At 42.0% G+C, this 21880-nt stretch overlaps 1 protein-coding gene across 4 annotated transcripts in view; it reads right to left on the bottom strand.

The window, feature by feature from the left end:
- spata6 (spermatogenesis associated 6) overlaps positions 1-21880 on the bottom strand; it is a 141653-nt gene that overhangs the window by 119257 nt on the left and 516 nt on the right. For all 4 annotated transcript variants that reach the window (XM_078561155.1, XM_078561158.1, XM_078561159.1 and 1 more), the window contains exons 2-5: positions 15699-15836; positions 10571-10619; positions 10424-10465; positions 3486-3610 (exon numbers count right to left, since the gene is read on the bottom strand). In XM_078561155.1, coding sequence (XP_078417281.1) covers positions 3486-3610; positions 10424-10465; positions 10571-10619; positions 15699-15836 — 354 coding nt within the window. The remainder of the gene's footprint in view (positions 1-3485; positions 3611-10423; positions 10466-10570; positions 10620-15698; positions 15837-21880) is intronic.

Here is a 21880-nt window from a genome sequence, read left to right as displayed (position 1 = left end):
AAGAAAGCAACTGCAGTTTGTGAAGGGAAAGGAAGAGGATTAGGTGTGACTAAACCCTGTGCAAAGTCTCTTCTAGCACTGCCAGTCACCGTGGCCATGACTCTGTCCTTGACTTTGATGGCCAGCATGCTTTCTTTGAGGGCAAGGGTGTGCAGGCAAGTTTGGCCATTTCCGCTGGCAGACACGCTTGCAAGTTGTGGGTGACCTTCTCCTGCAAGAAAGAATGGAATGCATTAGTGACAGTTCTGAGGTGTTTAGGGAATGGACCTGTCATAATCGAATAACTGGGATGCATTTTGTCACATGTGAGGGTGCAAAAGTGGCAAATGTGTGAGTTCAGTGATTGTGGGAGACTGAAGGGAAGCAGGGATAGGGAAGATTGTCATTTGTGAAGCTGAAGGTGGTGAGGTTTGAGCCAAGTGTAAGAGAAAAGTACTGTTATTTTAACAAACATGGTAAGGTCATTGAACATCTCAGCATTACAGCCATGTCCTGTGACATAAGTTTGTGGCATTAACCTCTTTTGTGATGTCTTTCAAGCTGGTGGTAGAGTTATCTGAAGAGCTTTCTGCACCCTGCAGCAAACTGGATCTCCCTCCTCATGCCCACTGCTTGGCCTGGAGGCACCAAAGCAGCATCCAAGAACCTGGGACACAATCTGCAGGTGTCTGTCATTTCTCTAGCCTGTAGCCAGAGTAACATTTAAGGTGTGCTGGCTGTTGTTAGGATTCTGAACCAAACCCCCAAATTTATGTTACGGTCTGGATTGAGACCAGTAACTTTTTCCTTAAAGTAGACAAAGTTTGAGATACCAGGTCTTTGCTAAAAGAATAAAGGCACAAAATTCCATGGTTTTTGAACAAACAAAATAAACTTTACTATACAAAGTCGGAGAAGTAAAACAATTTACAATATCTATCTTTTACTCTAACATTAAGAATTAACATGGGGAAAATGTGAAATAACAGGCAAACTGTGGTTGAACATGCTACACTGCACAATAGATGGCAGAGTAGAACAAGACAGATCCCATGGATTTTTCAGCACCCCGCCCAGATGTTAGTGTTCATTGTGAGTTACACAATCCAGTTAAAATCCTGTCTCTCTTCTGAGGAGTTGCATGTCTTCACTCTTTACTTTCAAAAATCTAGCTTCGGAATTCCCTCCAAAAGTTGCTCCAACTCGGACTGCCTCAACGAATGCTCACCTCCCAGGGTTTCAGCTTGTCTCCTGAGACTACGCTCCCCTGGATTCCCGAGTCTGCTCTCCAGCACTGGCTCACAAACACAACTTCAGCTCTTCAGCGATGCTGAGAATGCCACTGCTCCAAAAGGTTCCCTTTACCCCAACGCCCCGCAATACAGAGTCATCAACCTTCTGCTGCCTTTTCGGCTCGCCATGTCTTCTCCCGAGCCCTCACTACTGGAGCTTGTGAACCCAGCTCCTCAGAGCTAACTGCAGCACTTGAGCCACAGAGAATTCCTTCTCCTGCTCCTGTCCCTCTTTGACTAAAACTGACTGACCCTTGAACTGATCTATCAAAACACTCCAAGAGGGTCCCGTCCTTGTTACTAGGCAGGATCAAATGTAACAAGTCTCGAAACTCTCTGTGCCCTGAACGTTACAATTTCCACAGGTGCCAGCTTGCAAAGCACACAGGGACACACAAAAAAAAATGATTTCATGATGCATTCTGATGTGGCACCAGAGATGCCAATATCTAGCCCTCCAAACAGGCAGGCAACAATGGATAGTGTGAGTAGCTCTGGCTGCACACCTACAATCAGCTTGCAGCACATATATAATATGCTGCCCAGGAGAACACAAACAGGTGTATGCAATACCCATCCTATTCCCTACATGTCCATTTTCTGGTGCAATCAAATTACTAGGTCTGCGATTCAGTTCCAAGATCACTATATGGACAAACATACATTATTTTGTTGAACATTTTGGGAGGGAAAGTATTCTTCGTTCTCATGGTGGATTATATTTACATGCTTCCAAAATCTAGGGTTTCAAATCCTTAACATTATCTAGTTGGCTGATGATACTTCTTTACTATTGTGCAAAATTGAACATGAGAAGTTGGCACAAAATTATTCTTCCAACGTTGTATGATGTTAATAGAAATATTTGAGACTTTAAAGTAGGAAAGGCTAAAGGGAATACATGCAGTCCTATCCAATAAAGATAGAAGTTCCTAGGTACTAGGAGACAGCTTTAGTTTGAGAACCTGTTTCCCCACATTGGACCTTTACTCCCATCAAAATGCTTGCTGGGTATTGAATCAGTACAAAAATTTTACAGTTTTAACTTTTCAAACAACTAACTCGAATATAAAATGATGTTTGCATGAAGGGAAATATTTTAACGAATCAACAGCCAGAGTGCTTCATTTTTTAAAAAAATGAACATGATTGTCATTTCAATCTTAAACAAGTCCATAAGAAAGGGAGAAGGCAATTTCGGCCACCAAGCCTCTTTTGTCATTTTGCTTGCCAAGGTAACTCTCCTTTTTTATTCCAGTTACCTACCCATTCTTTATATCCCTCAATAAACTTATTCTCAGATAAACATGTAACTGCTTTTAAACACCTGAATTCTTTTGTTGTACTGCATACAATCCAGCAAAGTCGATTACTATTAAAAATCTCTTATAAATCCAATTTTAGGGGTGAATATACAGTTTACCAAGATTAGTAATGACACTGATGCAGAAGGGAGCATTTTGCACTTCTTGGAAACGATGTCACAGTGACAGTAGATCTCCTGGTAGGAGTGGCTACAAGCAGGACAGCACATGACAGGAAATAGTCTCAGTTTCAAGAATTCCCATATCAAGTATATCATTTTAGTTAAAGAAAAAGATTATTTTACTCTAACAGCAATATCGCCCCACTGCATGAGTATGATGTTTGCATTTTATATGAAGATGGGAAGCTTTCATCCGATTAGTCGCCTGGATTCAAACCTGGGTTCCAGAGGTAAAAGAATGGCGTGCTAACCTATTACTCCATTCTACACTCTAGTGAAGTAATAGGTTAGCACACAATTCTTTTACCTCTGGAACCTAGGTTTGAATCCAGGCGACTAATCGGATGAAAGCTTCCCATCTTCACATAAAATGCAAACATCAGTCATGCAGTGGGGTGACAATTTTGTCAGAGTACGATAAACTTTTTCTCTAACTCTAACGTGATATACTTGACTTGGGAATCCTTGAAGCTGAGACTGTTTCCTGTCCTGTCCTGCTTGCCCTTCTACCAGAGGTCTGCTGACACAGTTTCCAAAAAGGGCAAAATGCTCCCCTCTGCATCAATGTTATCATTAATCTTGATAAACTGTATATTCACCCCTAAATCCCTTAAAATTAGACTTATAAGAGAAGCTTTTTATTCCGTGGAATTAAATTTTGCGACCTATATTGTGATGTAACATGAGCTTTTATATTAGGAATTAACTGCACATCAATATTCACTTACAGGAAAATCAATTGATCTCTTCATCAACAGCTCTCTGTCCATCCCAGGATAGCTTGGTGTCAGCCTGCGACCAGGATAAAGAAATTCTCTGGTGTTCTGCTCATAGATTGCCAGTGTTTCACCTGCTGCAAAGAAATATTCCGAAGTGATCAGGTCTTAAAGCTCATAATCCTATTTCAGCACCATAACAATGCAGAGCGGGCCTAGTAATGCATTGCAGAGTAAAGTGCCTGACTCAGTCAGAATTTCTAGGATCAGACAATAATGGCAGCAGATATCCACACCTGTATTGGTACAGTTACAGTGTCCACTATATGGACAGCAGGAATATTAAATGGTGGACATTTGCTTGGGGACTTGGGGACAACCAGCTGATGCAGTTTAAGATAGCAAGATCCCACAAGCAAATTAATGAAAGGCCAGATAATCTGCTTTTTTGTGATGGCTATATAGCTATAGCAGAAATGTTGGCCAGGGCACTGAGAGAAATCCCAGCTCTTCAAATTTCCCCTTGGGATTTTAATATTTAACTTGAGCTGATAAGTAATGTCTTTGTTTAACATTTCATTTGAAAGCATGTATTTCCGACAGTGCAGCACTTTCCCAATACTGCCTTAAGAGTCAGCGTAGATTTTTTGCTCATCAATAATGGGGTTTAAGTCAACAACCTCTAACTCAGAAGCAAGAGCATTACTAACCGAGTCAAGCTATATACTTAACTGTGATAAATTATTTAAGCATTAATTTATACAAAGTTGAAGTCCAATATCACTGTACAAAATTTACCGCCAAGACCTTTCCTTTCTTAGGTGTTAAGGTAAAAGGTCAGCATAATTAGCGTAATTTAGGTGCTACAATAGCATGAAGTTAAGCTCAGTTTGCATTTCTACTACAGAAAGCTATGTTCTCAAGGTGAAGGGATGAGAAACACAACACGCCAGGTCCTTAACCACTCCACAATGTATCTTGAGTGGTAGGACTAGATGGTCCACCATAAGAGGGGTAAGCAGACAAACATCACCACTCAGTCAATCTTTTACACTTTCTAGATGTATGCTAAGTACATAAATGGTTGGAAGTCTGTCAACGCCATTATGAGTACTTCAATGAAAGCAGTGATACATTCTCCCACACTCCCACTTCTCCAAGTCCGGTGCGCCCAGTGAATCACCCAGTACCATCTTTTCTATACCAATTCCTCTCTTGCATTATCTAATCCCTCGCAGATAAAAATTTCTGAGCTAGCAACTGGGAGAGAAGAAACAAGTGTCACGGGTTGTTAAATACAATGGAGTTAGGGTGCAGGAAGATGGAACAGGATGCAGCAGCTGCAAATGAAGAGTGGACTCATCCTCATCATCATTATGGCCATGCTGTACAAGAAGCAGCAAACTTCCCAAGTCCACCTCCACATCAGCACCTGTCCTCCAGTTGTGTTCCCCATTGGTGTAGTGAACGTGCAGGAAAGGATGCCTGAAGATAAGACCGTGTGAGAATTATTTCTTTGGGATTGAGAAAACAAAGGTCTTGATCTTAAACCCCTATGCCTAACAAGAATGGGACGTGTGGAGGGTTAAATTTGTAGCGATGCACAATGTTTCCTGCCAACTTTGTGCCTTGTCCCATTTTAAGAAGACACTTCGGGCAGCCTGCGAAGCCCTCATCCCAGGCATGCAAGGGCCTCATTCAATTTCAAAAGTCGAGGTTTAATTTTTTAAAATTCATTTATGGAATGTGGGCATGGCTGGCTAGGCCAACATTTATTGCCCATCTCTAATTGCCCTTGAGAAGGTGGTTGTGAGCTGCCTTATTGAACTGATGCAGTCCATGTGGTGTAGGTACATGAACAACGATATATTTCCAAGTCAGGATGGTGTGTGGCTTGGAGGGCAACTTCCAGGTGGTAGTGTTCCTATGCATCTGCTGCCCATGTCCTTCTAGATGGAAGCGGTTGTGGGTTTGGGAGGTGCTCTCTAAGAACCCTTGGTGAGTTCCTGCAGAGCATCTTGCAGATGGTACACACCACTGTCACTGCTTGTGGTGGTGGAGGGAGTGAATGTTTGTGGAAGGGGTCCATCACACTCCTGACTTGTGCCTAGTGGATGGTGGACAGGCTTTTGGGAGTCAGGGGGTGAGTTACTCACCACAGGATTCCTAGCCTCTGACCTGCTCTTGTGGCCACATTATTTATATGGCTAGTCCAGTTCAATTTCTGGTCAATGGTAACCCCCCAGGATGTTGATAATGGGGAATTTGGCGATGATAATGCCATTGAATGTCAAGGGGCGATGGTTAGATTCTCTCTTGTTGGAGATGGTCATTGCCTGGCACTTGCATGGCACAAATATTACTTGCCACTTGTCAGCCCAAGCCTGATATTGTCCAGGTCTTGCTGTATTTGAATATAGACTGCTTCAGTATCTAAGGAGTCGTGAATTATGCGGAACATTCAGCAATCATCAGCGAATATCCCCACTTCTGACTTTACGATGGAGGGTAAGGCATTGATGAAGCCGCTGAAGATGGTTGGGCGTAGGACACTACTCTGTGGAACTCCTGCCGTGATGTCCTGGAACTGAGATGATTGATTTCCAACAACCACAACCATCTTCATTTGTGCTAGGTACGACTCCAACCAGCGGAGAGTTTCCTCCCTGATTCCCATTAGCTCCAGGTTTGCTAGGGCTCTTTGATGCCACACTCGGTCAAATGCTGCCTTGATGTCAAGGGCGGTCACTCTCACCTCACCTCTGGATTTCAACTCCTTTGTCCATGTTTGAACCAAGGCTATAATGAGGTCATGAGCTGAGTGACCCTGGCGGAACCCAAACTGAGCATCAGTGAACAGGTTATTGCTAAGCAAGTGCTGCTTGATTGCACTGTTAATGATCCCTTCTATTACTTTACTGAAGATTGAGAGTAGACTGATGGGGTGGTAATTGGCTGGGTTGGATTTGTCCTGCTTTTTGTGTGCAGGGCATACCCAGGCAATTTTCTACATTGCCGGGTAGATGCCAGTGTTGTAGCTGTACAGGAACAGCTTAGCTAGGGGCGCGGCAATTTCTCAAGCACAAGTCTTCAGTACTATTGCCGGAATGTTGTCAGGGTCCATAGCCTTTGCACGATCCAGTGCCTTCAGCCATTTCTTGCTATTACAGAGAGTGAAACGAATTGGCTGAAGACTGGCATCTGTGATGCCTGGGACCACCAGAGGGGACTGAGATGGAATATCTACTTGGCACTTCTAGCTGAAGATTATTGCAAATGCTTCAGCCTTATATTTTGCACTGATGTGCTGGGTTTCCCCATCTTTGAGGATGGGAATATATGTGGAGTCTCCTCCTCCAGTGAGTTGTTTAATTGTCCACTGCCATTCAAGGCTAGATGTACCAGGACTGCAGAGCTTAGATATCAATATCCTGAGGGTTACCATTGACCAGAAACTGAACTGGACTAGCCATATAAATACTGTGGCTACAAGCGCAGGTCAGAGGCGAGGAATCCTGCAGTGAGTAACTCACCTCCAGACTCCCCAAAGCCTGTCCACCATCTACAAGGCACAAGTCAGAAGTGTGATGGAATACTCTCCATTTGCCTAGATGAGTGCAACTCCAACAACACTCAAGAAGTTTGATACCATCCAGGACAAAGCAGCCCCCGCTTGATTGGCACCTTTTCCACAAACATTCACTCTCTCCACCACCAATGAACAGTGGCAGCAGTGTGTACCATCTACAAGATGCACTGCAGAAACTCACCAAGGCTCCTTAGGCAGCACCTTCCAAGCCCATGCCCACTACCATCTAGAAGGACAAGCGCAGCAGATACATGGGAACAACGCCACCTGGAAGTTCCCCTCCAAGCCACACACCAATCTGACTTGGAAATATATCACCATTCCTTCACAGTCACTGGGTCAAAATCCTGGAAGTCCCTCCCTAACAGCACTGTGGGTGTACCTACACCACAGGGACTGCAGCGGTTCGAGAAGGGAGCTCACCAACACCTTAAAGACAATTAGGTATTTCCTAGCCAACGATGCCCACATCCTGTAAATAAACAAACAAAAAAAAATCTGATCTGTTGATTGTGGGATCGCTTAGCTCTGTTTATCGCGTGCTGCTTACACTGTTTGGCACTGATGATGTTGCACTGCCGGATCCTCACTTGGTAGAGAACCGGTGACCTCACAGTCAGCACAGGAACAGTCCAGATCCTCTCCAACCAGCTGGATGGCTCTGTTCTCAAAGTCCGTGGGGACCTTGATTTCAGGCATTCCTCCACCAGTAAACGACCTCTCCCTCTTATTGTGTGCCAACTTGTCTGCCAGACCAGATGATAAGTGTGCCTGGCATGTGTAGGTGGAGAGTGATCCCACGGACGGGATGAGGACAATGAAGGTGTGTATGAGAGTGAATGGTGATGTCCCTTAAACTGACAGTGAGTGAGGGCCCTGTGGGTGTGTGATGGGTTTGTGTGTGTGAGTTGAGAGTGATGAGAAGAGCGACTTATCCTGGTAGAAAAAAGATCATTCATTCTCTTGCGGCACTGGGTGGCTGTCCACTTTCGCAAGGCGTTGGCGCTGACCACTGCTATCACTGCCTCCCAAGCCGGATTAGTGAGGTTGATGCCCATCCTGCAGCCAGAGCAGGGGGTAGAGGACATCACAGCGAGCCGCCACTGCATCCAAAAGGCACTCAAGGGACGCGTCATTGAACCTGGGGGCTGCAGTCTTTTTGCTTTTCAGAGCCATCCTGTCTTCTGTGCAGCAGTCGTGGGCTTGAAGCACTGAGAGGTGTGCGCACCGCTGGACTTTAAATACGGCGCCCGGTGTGATGAAGCGACAAGGTGATGGCGTAACGGGCGAATGAGAGCCCACCCGCCATGGAAAAGGCGTGTTTCCTGGGAATGCATAATTAATGTGGTGGGTTTGGGGCGATACAACGTGAAAAGCCGCCATTGCAGGCGGCAGATAAAACTATCCGTCCACTATCACATTTACTGCAAACCTGGGACGATTCCGCCCAGTGTCCAACATTAGATGTGATGTTGGACAACATTTGGTAAATACTCCTCAGTGTGCTAAGAATTACGATGACAGCCAATTTAAGATTGTCAGTCGGGCTCTCAGTATGACACATTTGCATGTACTGGAAGCTACATATATTAATACACAGGGCCCTGTTCTTTGCAGACAGAAAGAACATGTACACACATTGCGCTTGTTTCAGCTGAACAAAATAAGTGACAGCCATTTGCTTACTCATTCTCCATGGCAACACCTCTACCAGAGTTCACTTGCCAACCAATAAGTACTCTCTTCACACACACATACATTGGTATACTTCCGAAGTGTCCTGAAAAGTACAAGACGAAAAGCTTCGATATGTACTTTTTTCAGCAATACACAAATAATTCTTTTTTTTTTTAAAAATTAGAAAACTGAAGTGGTCTCAATCTATGGGGGAAAATTTTCTCCACACACTGTGGGACGAATCCCAGAGATGTTTTGAACAAACGTCACCCTGGGTCCAGTGCAGGTAGATTCAGGGAAGTTGTTCAAATGTCACTTGCCAGTCAATCAATAGGTTCCGGGCACTGCCCACCAGGGGCTCCATGGGGAGGGAACAGGGAACTGCTCTCTGCAAGTATGCATACTGATCGGTGCCAGCTCATGCTCAAGCTCCATCACCATGAGGAACCCTCATTCAAAGGCACAGTGCCCGATCAAAGGGCCGGCATTGAGAAGGGGAACCCTGCTGAGAGTCATGCCCGTGCCCTTGCTGCTAACCCTGCCCCCATCCTGCCCTCACTCACCTTTGGTCTAGAGTCCCTCAGCAATCCTGCACCTCTAGTGGGTGTATTAGCTGCAGATTCCACCACTCCCCTTGTGGTGCTCCCTGCAATGCACATCTGTTGGCTTCGAATTGTCTGGCAGCTCTCAGGGATGCAGGATTTTCGTCTCCAGGGTCCTTGAACTTGCGGAAGGCCCGTCACTGGCTACTAAAGTGCCTGATGAGCACTTAATTCGGTGGTCCTTCACAAAAGGAGGCAACGCGGGACTCTCGCCAGCTCTCCAGCAAGTGGGCAAAATACCTGTTGCCTGCGTTAGATACCACCCAATATGGTGAAGGCTGTGACATTCACTTTGCAGGAATGCACACCTAAAAGTAGTCAATGGATAAGTACAGAGTTAATCAGATTTTGTTTCTTCCCTTTTGTTTCTATTTTAATTTTGTTCCTTGAATTCCCCTCCTTAATAACATTCTGGGATATCGTTCCACAGATAGTGATTGCCTTTTAATACCCCCTCAGCCTGTTATTGTTATTTGCATTGATAGTTTGTGAATCACAGAATGCGTCAGAATGGAGTCTAATCCTGTACTTAGCAAGGATTCACACATATGCCAAGCCTGTCTTTTTACAGCAATCAGGGCTGAGAACTCAGCTAATTTTGTCCTTTTAATCCAGGAACTGTGATGCCAGTTATAACATTCTTACTGCTATTTGAGATCTTAGCACAGTCTGGGAAATTACCTGATATCTTCCTGGTCTCTACTGCTCACCTACTCAATTGATAAACTCACTGAGGCATTAAGGTAGTTTCATTTTCCTTTTTCCATTTCAGGATTTTGTATGTGCTTTCCATCTTCCTTTCACTCCTAAGTATGAAGGAACTCAATGCATTTTAACGAAATAACATGTTGTTAGCAATATGTGTGTATGTTTCTACTCACATAACGATTCCTTCTATTATTTTGTTCTGAGTTTATATATGAGGAAAAAATGCATTCTCAAAATATGCATCACATCACTATGTATGTTAAATGATAGTGGTACTTTACTAGGTGATAGCAATCTTCATAAAGTATATTCCCATTGTACAAATTGTAATTGACAAGTAAACATATTGATATTTTTGCAAATTTTGGTGGTACCTGGTGGAGTCAGCTGTATCAATTCAAATTTTGTTGTATCCACTGTGAATAAAAGAATCATAAGATAATATCAATACTAATTAAATGATAAATGTGTTGGAAGTGCAAATGTGTAAATACAAAATATCACAGATATATTGTTCTTACTTTCCAGCATGTCTGCAACATCCCCAGGATTCATGGCTTCTGGAAAGTTCTGTATTTATATAAAACAATAAAAAGAAAATCAACTCCAAAGTACCACAATTACTCATCACTTGGAAATAATCTTCCAATCTCAGGAAACATAATTCAAAGCTAAATGTTTTTTTGAAATACCTAATGATGGTGATTTAGAGATTAATTATGGATCTGGGCTAATGGACTAAGCTCTGAACTGAAATGGAGCTTGCTGAAATGGTCGATAGAAACAGCTGACTACTTTGGGGAGCAACTGTTGTATTTCTAAAAAGCATTTTGGAATTAATCTAACTCAGGCTATGCACCAAATTATTAGAAATTTCACATTAGAGTGCCTTTGCTTAATCCTTTCTCTAACGGCGGGATTTTCCACACCTGCCCACCGCCACGATCTTCTGGTCCCGTCGCAAGTTAATGGACTTCTGGCAAGGGCGCCGCCTCGCCCACGGCAGGTCTCGCCCGCAACGCGGCCAGAAAATCCTGGCTTAGGTTTGATCAAACAGCTGATCTCAATGATTTGTGACTTCTGTTTTTGCAAAGGTCTCTATGAACAATGCTTTTCTCTGTTAATTACAAATAATGTAGATCTTTTTCGTTTTCAAAAATTCTAACTGATTCACATTCATTAAATTTGTAAAGTGCTGCACTGTTGTGAAATGTTATTGCTAAAATGAAAAGCAAACATAAATGCAGGTTAAAGTCACCTATATTCAAACAACTTGCCCCTATATAGCCTTTATATAACCTTTATCGTAGCAAAGTGTCTCAAGCAACTACCTGCAAAAGGATGGGGACGGTGGGAAGGTTGAACAACAAACATGAATGAAAGAATCAGGGCTAGTGAGAAAAAATGTAGTTGAAAAAGTAGGATTTGAGAAAGTTTTGAAGGTAGGAAGAGATGAGTGAAGGCATTTTGGGTTGGGTTTGGAAGGGGAATTCAAGAATCAGAGACATGATGACCAAAGGTTCAACATAGGGACTATGCACAGTGAACTTGATTCAGAAGGTATAAAGGTGCAAGATGGAACATGCAGCAAGAAAGGTGGTAGGGGTATGCTGGAGCAAATCTCTGGAACAATTTGTAGACTAGGACTAGGACTTTTAAATCCATATGCTGGAGGACAAGAAAGTGGATATCAGCAATGAAAGTTTTGATAGCTGATTGGGACTCATTACGACCACTGTAACTCTAGATGAGTTGGAATTTGTGTAGTGGGGGGAAAGTGTAGGGCAACAAGAAGGCAAGTACCATTGGAACCACAAAAGTGCCAGGTACTGACCATCTCCAACAAAAGAAAATCTAATCATCTCCCCATGACATTCAATGACATTCAATGCCATTACCATCGCTGAGTACCCCACTATCAACATCCTGGGGGTTTACCATTGACCAGAAAATGAACTCGACCAGCCGTATAAATACAGTGGCTACAAGAGCAGGTCAGAGGCTGGGAATTCCGCAGTGAGCAACTCACTTCCTGACTCTCCAAAACCTGTCCACCATCTACAACGCACAAGTCAGGACTGTGATGGAATACTCTCCACTTGCCTGGATGAGTGCAGCTCAAACAATACTCAAGGACAAAGCAGTCTACTTGATTGGCACACCATCCGCTACCTTCAACATTCACTCCCTTCACCACCAACGCACAGTGGCAGCATTTGTGTACCATCTACAAGATGCACTGCTGCAACTCACCAAGGCTTCCGTGACAGCACCTTCTAAACCTGCAATCTCTACCATCCAAAAGGACAAGGGCAGGAGATACATGGGAATACCATCACCTGCAATTTCCACTCCAAGCCACACACCATTCTGAATTATATCACGTTCCTTCAGAGTCATTGGATCAAAATCCTGGAATTCCGTCCCTACCAGCAGTGTGGGTGTACCTACACCACATGAACTGCAGCGGATCAATAAGGCAGCTCACCACCACCTTCTCAAGGGCAATTAGGGGTGGGCAATTAACGCTGGCTAGCCAGCGACACCCACATCCCATGAAAGAACAAAAAAATGTCTCCATTATGATAAGAAATTTCAAACAACAATAAAGTTATTTCTAAAAGCTTCTTTATATTTTAACTTCTACCTTAATCATCATGTGTATCTCCCAATCATTTATTTCACTAACAGTAACATTTAAAATTAAAAGTGAAGGGATTCAGTGGTCCGTGTGAACACTTCAATATGATTAACTGCTTACTCTCCTTAATGACATCACTGCTGCTGGATACTTGGGAGTCCCCTTGACTTGGCGCAACATTCAAAACTTATGTTGGGAAAGGGGAAATCCAATCAGATCTGAATTTGTGAACAGCTCTTTCCAAAGTCATTGGTGAGCGCTGTTGCTTCACCACTGACTGCGAATCAAGCTCATTATAGTAGATCGTCTGTGGTGTTGCTCACAATGAATGAACACCAAGTGAAACCTCCAAGCTCAGCGAGGAGCTGTGAAGGAGGGAGATAGGAGGCAACAGCAACAGAAATAATCCAAGCGGTTGACAATTTACTTGCCTTGCTTATACACCGAGATGCTGTGGTTTCACTTTAAAAGATGTTGGCATTCTAATGAGGTTTTAAGACTGTTCAAGGGAAGTTAAAACAAACACAAGTTAGAAAAAACTGTGCTGTTGCCAGAGGGAAGGACACACAGAGACAGAGAAAAAACAGAAAAGCAGTTTTTTAGTTCTGTTGGAACCAGAAGCCAGGAGAACCTGGACACAGGAACACAGGAGCGGGAACTGCAGAAATCAGATTTCCAAAAAGAACAGGAGAAGGTCCCAGAAACCACGGAGTGGGACAAAAAGGAAAGTCCCAAGAAGACATTCTAGTCAAAGGAAGAACAGGAATCTGGAAAAGGTCCTGTTAAGTGAAATTAAGAGTGAGGATCAGAGGAAGGCCCCAAGCTTTAAGGGAGAAAGCTGCAGGACGCAGACTTAAAGCAAAATAGGCTGGTCAGAAGCCAGAAGTTCCAAAGAGACAGCCAAAGGTCTGTAACTCTTTACTACGGGCATGTGAAGCAATGGTGTTCTGTTGGCACGGCTGAGTTTCTGAGAGAGAGTGCATGGAAGAAAGCTTGAATGCACGTGACGATCCAGGGGAGAGGAACCCCAGGAGAGTTCAAAACCCTGGGGATGGAACCTCGCAGAAGGCGTCCAAGAGAAAGCGTCATTATGGAGAAGATTCCAAAGCGGGTTCTTTGAGAATGGAGATGGGAAACCCTCGTGTGAAAGACAGAGTTCAGTGAGACCAGTTGGCGCACGTTGTGACAAGCATCTGGGGAAGGGGGTTGAGGAAAGATCCATAGCATCTGTTTGGGGTGGCTTGGTTTCAGAGTGTAGTGTGCCTGAGCACAGGTCGCCTATTGGTTTACATGAACTGTGTACTTACTGTGAACATTAGCGTATAAGATAGCTTTTGTAACTTGTGTTATCCTTACAAATCTGTAAAGGTATAGTTGTGGGTGAAGGAGTATTGTAATATAGTTCATCTTTTCTCATTTCTTAAATGTTTTATTCTTTTGTTAAAAGTTCATCAGCTGACTCCTGTGACTTTATTCAGTAGCCACCCTCCACATTTCTAAACATAAAATAAAAGTTTGGATCTATCAAGCTGGGTTCCACCCTGGGATCTGGCTTGTCCAATAGTAAATCAGCTGGGATCATAAAAATATCAATGAAAAATTTATCAAAATAACCTCCGGGTACTAACTGTGTTTTCTAAAAATCAAATTGGTTGTTAACTTTTGCATCAACCCTTTTGCTATGTTTTGTGGGGGAAGTAGATTGGGGGAAACTTATGGCACAGGACAGACTTTAGAAGTTGTCTGACAGGGAGAGTGGGAGAGCTAGCAGGAACAACCCTATTTGGAAAATAATTCTGACTACATTTTGGAGCAGTCCACCAAGAGACACGCTATTGTCCAGAATGGCCACATTGTGAGACACAGCTGCAGCCAGCAGTGTGTAAACTAAGCAATTACTGAATTAACAGAGGAAGGGAGAATTTTCTTATATATTTATTTCAATTTCAGTAAAATAGGAGTCAATGTGGCCCAAGCCGAGCTTCCTTAATGCAGTTAAAGAACAAAGAGGCCATGATGTGGAGAGAATGAATCTATTAATGCATAAATACAAAAAATCTTGCCCTTCAAAGCTGATAATTAAATTTAGAATTACTTACAAGGAAAAAAATTCAGCTTGAGAAATATTTACAGTATTGGGACAGAGTTTAATTTGATAAATACATTTTTTCAGAAAAAGAAAAGCAGGCCTAAGTCATTCAAAGTGTTTAACTGAATACTTAAAAATAAAAATCATTTGAGACGAATCAGGTCAATATATCTATAGTGTGTGTCATGTGACATAACTGAACCTGTGACAAGCAAGGTGTGACACACTTAACAGTGAAAATTTCATACATAATGCTACCTACTGGAGTAACAAGCACGTTAATGAAATATGCACACAATATATAATAGCATAACATTAGAAGCGCCCAGTATAAATATGAACATGGAGTTTAGAATGGAATAAGAAGAGTAGGGCTTTATAATGAGGACTAAATTATATCCATGTGTCCGGCCCAATTATCATCCACCTCTATTTCTATTTAAGGTGGAGACTACACTCGATCCTGATTCCATTTTTAGAACATCAAACGAGATTATTGCACGAGAACAACGTGAATATAGCATTCATAGTACCTTTCCAGACATCTCCAAAATGTCCCAAAGTTCTTCAAATGCCCTGAATTACTTTCAAGTGTAGTGACTGGTATGTAAATTAAAATATTAAAGTGGAATTTTACAAAGCTGAACTACTGAAAAGAGTTAAATACTTTACACTCAGAAAGTACCAAAATAATAATAGAAAATGTGGGAATTAACACAGTAGGTCCATTAGCATGGGAAACAGAAGACAGGTTTAACAGTTCGGTTGGAGATTCAGTATCAGAAACAATTACTTCTGAACCTGTCTTTTCTTTTTCAAATGCCATTTGCTCATCTGTGTAGTTCCAGAATTCATAATTAAGATGTTTAGAATTTTTCTCTCTCTTTAGAACATGTTTGAACAAGAAGACATCTTGTACCTTTTCAATCTTCATTTTGTCACTGAAGGTCAATGGAAAGACTGAAGGGAGAAACTTGGTTTTCTGGAATTTTCCTAACATATATACACTGACGTAAACATCGTTCTTTTCAGGTAGGAACACTCCAGGGCACGTAACCTACAATAGATTATTTCAAAAAAGGATCACAATATTGGTATAGAAAAATAAAATGTCATACCATTTCCAACATTAATTGATAGCATTCATTTTTGACAATAAAACAATTTTAGGCCTTCATGCCCTCCCAAATGTCAAGCTCCGTCACAACCCAGTCATAACCTATTTTGTGTCATGTACCGATCCAACAGCAAACCCTCCTCCTCGACCCACATTGCTTTCCCCATTGTCAGGCAGCTTTTGTCTTTATGTTCCTGCCTTAAAGCATTCAGTGCACATTAGTAAATTTGCTGATGTATAGTCTTTCATAAATATAAACTCCATAAACAAACAAATTTTAATTCAAAAAATGTTTATAAGTTTGCTTAGTAGTTTCAAAATTTTTACCGGATAAAATTATTCTAAAGCCCAATTGTGGTTCAGGGCAAATGATTTTTAACCAGATTTTCAGTCAAAGTAAAGGTAATAGGTTGCAGTGATTGACAATTGACTGCTGCCAATGACATAATTCAAATGTGCCCTCAAACTGTGTCTAATTCATTTGAAAAAACAAGGTGAGATCCTCTTAAAATCTCTACTTAGAAAACTTACACATTCTTGAGAAATAATTTTGTTGCTTTTACATCATCAATTCGATTCACTCAAAGTGATATCAAAAAACAGCTGAAGGCATTGGATACTGCAAAGGCTATGGGCCCTGACAATATTCCAGCAATTGTACTGAAGACTTGTGCCCCAAACTTGTCGCGCCCCTAGCTAAGCTGTCGCAGTACAGCTACAACACTGGCATCTACCCTGCTATGTGGAAAATTGCCCAGGTATGTCTTGTACACAAAAAGCAGGACAAATCCAACCAGACCAATTACTGCCCCATCAGTCTACTCTCAATCAGCAGTAAAGTAATGGAAGGGGTCATCAACAGTGCAATCAAGCGGCACTTGGTTAGCAATAACCTGCTCACTGATGCCCAGTTTAGGTTCCGCCAGGGTCACTCAGCTCCTGACCTCATTACGGCCTTGGTTCAAACATGGACAAAAGAGCTGAACTCCCGAGGTGAGGTGAGAGTGACTGCCCTTGACATCAAGGCAGCATTTGACCGAGTGTGGCATCAAGAAGCCCAAGCAAAGCTGGAGCCCATGGGAATCAGGGGGAAAATTCTCCGCCGGTTGAAGTCATACCTAGCACAAAGGAAGATGGTTGTGATTTTTGGAGGTCAGTCATCTCAGCTCCAGGACATCACGGCAAGAGTTCCTCAGGGTAGTATCCTAGGCCCAACCATCTTCAGCTGCTTCATCAATGACTTTCCTTCCATCATAAGGTCAGAAGTGGAGATGTTCGCTGATGATTGCACAACGTTCAGCACCGTTCGCGACTCCTCAGATACTGAAGCAGTCCATGTGCAAATGCAGCAAGAACTGGACAAGATCCAGGCTTGGGCTGACAAGTGGTAAGTAACACTCATGCCACACAAGTGTCAGGCAATGACTATCTCCAACAAGAGAGAATCCAATCATCGCCCCTTGATGTTCAATGGCATTACCATCACCGAATCCCCCATTATCAACATCCTGGGGGTTATCATTGACCAGAAACTGAACTGGACTAGCCATATAAATACTGTGGCCACAAGAGCAGGTCAGAGGCTAGGAATCCTGTGACAAGTAACTCACCTCCTGACGCCTCAAAGCCTGTTCACCATCTAAAAGGCGCAAGTCAGGAATGTGATGGAATACTCCCCACTTGCCTGGATGAGTGCAGCTCCTCCAACACTGAAGAAGCTGGACACCGTCCAGGACAAAACAGTCCGTTTGATTGGCACCACATCCACAAACATTCACACCCTCCACCACCGACGCACAGTAGCAGCAGTGTGTACCATCTACAAGATGCACTGCAGGAATTCACCAAGGCTCTTTAGACAGCATCTTCCAAACTCACGACCACTACCATCTAGACGGACAAGGGCAGCAGATAAATGGGAACACCACCACCTGGAAGTTCCCCTCCAAGTCACTCACCATCCTGACTTGGAAATATATCACCGTTCCCTCACTGTCGCTGGGTCAAAATCCTGGAACTCCCTTCCTAATAGCACTGTGGGAGTACCTACACCAAATGGTCTGCAGCGGTTCAAGAAGGCAGCTCACCACCACCTTCTTAAGGGCAACTAGGGATGGGCAATAAATGTGCCAGCCAGCTAGTGAAGCCCACATGCCGTGAATGAATAAAAAAAAAACCAGACGATGCAGCAATTACTGACGGTAATATTTTAAACACAAGACTGGCATGAAAGAAAGCTTCTCACAATCATCATAGAATGAGGGAGCAAAACTTCCACATTAACTCAGAAACTTTATGCTGCAAATGCTATATGCTTATAATGCAAAGAGTTGACATTGGAAAATTATGCAAAATGCACATGGTTAAGGATGCATGTGTTTGAAACTATCCAACTATTCTGAGGAAATATTGGGAAGATCGAAGCCATTGTTTTCACTCCTCTCTACCAACTCCATTCCCACCCTTGCCACCTATTCCATTCCTCACCCTGGCAACTGCCTGAGGCTAAAGCAAACAGTTCCCAACTTTGATGTCATATTTGAACCCAATATGCCGATATATCAAGTCATCACTAATGCTGCATATTCCATCTCCATAACATTGCCCGCCTCGACCCCTGCCTCAGTTCTTTGCTACTGAAACCCTCATCCATGACTTTCTTACTTCTAGACTTGACTTTTGCAACATATTCCTGGCTGGCCTCGCACATTCTACCCTCCATAAACTTGAGGCCATCCAAGACTTTGCTGCCCGTTTCCTAACTCATAGTATATCCAGTTCACCCATCATCTCCGTGATTGCTGACCTACATTGACTCCTGGCTAAGCACACCCTGATTTTAAAATCCTCCAGCCATGAAATCCTCACATATGTCTGCACTCCTCTAATTCTTGTCTCTAAAGCATTCCCTATTTTAATCATTTCATCATAGGCAGATGTGCCTACAGCTGCCATGACCTTAAACTGGAATTCTTTTGCTAAGCCTCTCCACTTATCTACCTCTTTCCTCCTTTAAGGCATTCCTTAAAATTTTACCTCTTTGGTCAAGTTTTTGGGCATCTGCCCCAATATCTCCTGCAGTTGTTCACTATTCAATTTTGCTTTATAACGCTTCTGTAAAGCTCCTTGGGACATTTTATTATATTAAAGATGTTATATAAATGCAAGTTGTTGGTGTTGGAACAATATCCAGTTAAAGTGAAAACTTCTGAGACAAGCTGAGCCCCTGAGTTAAAAACTTGAATGGCATTAAAAAAAACACAATATAACTGAGGGAACACATTTGGTCATATTATTGTGAAATGTAATTTTGTTTAAATTTCTTACTTTGCTTAAAATGTTATTTTGAATATTAGAAATTTAATTTAGAAGAAAAAATGGCAGTTAAGGTTTTTTGTGACTCAGTTGATTCATTTTGTTTTCTCCCCCTTTTTAAAAACAAGATCTTCTTGATTGGCCAATCAGGATTAGTTACTTTTGAGTGCTTAGCAGTCTAGTAGCTTACCTTACATTAAATTTTACATTTCCTACCTTTTCGGTCTGATTTATCACTGCTTTACATGAACTCAATCTATAAAGATAAATCAGCAAAATATTGATATAAAAAGTGTTAATCAGAAGTTATGCCTCAGATGGGGTAATGTACATGAAAAAATTAACATGAGTACAGCTTCTTTCATGTGATCAGAATGTGACAATGCAGGATGCAATCAATTAAATTATTTTGAAGTGTAGTCGCTCCCTCAATATTGACTTAGTGGGCCGTTTTAGAGGGCAGTTAAGAAACAACCACATTGCTGTGGATCTAGAATCACATTTGCTCCAGACCAGGTAAGGATGGCAGATTTCCTTCTCTAAAGGGCATTCGTGAACCACATGGGTTTTCACAACTACTGATGATAGTTTCATGGTCACCAATATTGAATTAGCTTTCAATTCTAGATTTTATTGATTGAATTAAAATTCTACCAGCTGCCTCAGTGGGATTTGAACACATGTCTCCAGAGCATCAGCCTCAGGATTACTTGTCCAGTGATATTGCCACTACACCACCAACTCCCCTTTTAGCTTTAAATTTCAAAAGCTGTCCCTTCCAGAAGCAGATCCAATTCCTTGACCTCCCTGGACAATGCTTATCAAATTTTAGAAGCTGCCACTTTCACTTCTCTACTTCAAAAGCGGCCACAATAGCTACACTAAAGGTCTTTTTTAAATCTTAAAAGAATCCACAGCCACACAGTTCCATTTCTATCACATTATTTCTTATCATAGTAGCCCTCATAATTTCTTGACTTCTTTCATCACCACTTCTTTTTTATGTATTGGATGCATCAACCATCACCACCTCTCACACAAGCAGATCTCACTCCTATCCCAACTCCAACAGTACAGACTGCTTGGCGTACTTTCCAGCCATCTTCTTTGAATATGATTATTAAATTTCTAAAGCAGTCATTACTGTTTATGCTGCCCATCTTTTTCTCCAATTCTTAAACGGCCAGAATCACTATACCCAATCACATTGACTCAGAATTCACAGTAGATATAACTGTATAGCAGTCAGTGCTTACCATTATTACTGGGTAAAACTGGCAGCAACTTTTGGTGGCCATGTGCAGTTAAACGTAGAAATACGAAAGCTGCTGTCGGAATTACCCTGCTCCTCCACAGAGTAAGCTGTTGCAGTCTTTGCAAATGGAATCAAAATAGAAGCCACTGATTTGACGTGAATTTAAATTATAAACCAATATTCTCATTGTACAGGTCATTGAAAAAGTTATGTCTTGTTCAATCATTAGCAACTGAGTTTTGAATGGGTATTCTAAGTTATAGTTAATGCTGAACCACTTCGCTCACCCTGAAAAACCAATTTTACAATTGTGGATTCTCATTCCCTTAGAACATTTAAAAACTGCTTGATTTAAAAAAAAATTAAGTTTGTATTATTAGTTTCTTTTAATTTTCTTGTTTAATCCCATGTGTCCCAATCTTGATTTTGCTTTCTGTACAATTATTTTATAATTGTACAGAATAATTAAATAATTATATTATAATTCTGTTTTTTTTTACTTTCTGCTTTGCCATCTGTGGGAAGTCTTCAATCTAATTGGCTGATCAGCCTGCTTTGTCACTGGATGTCACAGAGCCCTTCCAGAAGGTGCCAAATTCAAACTGGCATCTGAATAGAAGTGTGTGCTTTAGAGTCCACTAAAAACTTTGTGGCTTGTTTTTTTTGAGGTCAACATCGAACATAGTTCCTTTGCCACTAAGCAAAAAATCAGGGCCACTATTTATTTCAAATAATTACTTTTCCACATCACCTGCACACTATAGATAACATCACAATCAGCTCAACTCTCACCACTTTGTTTAAAAGCATTACTCTATGCCTTTTCCATCAACCCTCTGTCCTTCATGATCATATATCACTCTCTGTATACCATTAAACTCATTTCTGCCCATCTGCGAAAACTTCTCCAGGAATCCATGGTTTCACATTCATTTTTTCCCCCAATGTTTTCTCATTACTCGAGCCAATCTCCCCAGACAGAAGGAAGACTATCATTTATATGACTCCATTCATGGCCTCAAGACATCCCAAAGCTCTTTATAGTCAATTAAGTACTTTCTGAAATAAAAACAGAAAGTGCTGGGAAAACTCTGCAGGCCTTCCCCGGTTCCAAAGAATATTGGACTTGAAATGTTAACTCTGCTTCTCCCTCCACAGATGCTGCCAGGCCTGCTGAGTTTTTCCAGCATTTTGTTTTTATTTCGGATCTCCAGAATGCACAGTTTTTTGCTTTTATTTTAGTACTTTCTGAAGTGCAGTTTTTAATGTATGAGGACCTGGGCCCCCATGCCCTCTATTCCTTCAACATCACCGAGTTACCCCCGCCCGCTCGCCCCCAAACCCCATTCAAAATGTAATTCTTAATTTTGTTTTTAATCGTTGATCCTCAGAATTGATAGGACTTCCAGTAAAC

The sequence above is a fragment of the Cetorhinus maximus genome, chromosome 17 (genome assembly GCF_964194155.1).
Source record: "Cetorhinus maximus chromosome 17, sCetMax3.hap1.1, whole genome shotgun sequence".
Classification (NCBI taxonomy): Eukaryota; Metazoa; Chordata; class Chondrichthyes; order Lamniformes; family Cetorhinidae; genus Cetorhinus; species Cetorhinus maximus.
Note: the sequence above shows the minus strand (reverse complement) of the source record. Positions and strands in the feature narration are given on the sequence as shown.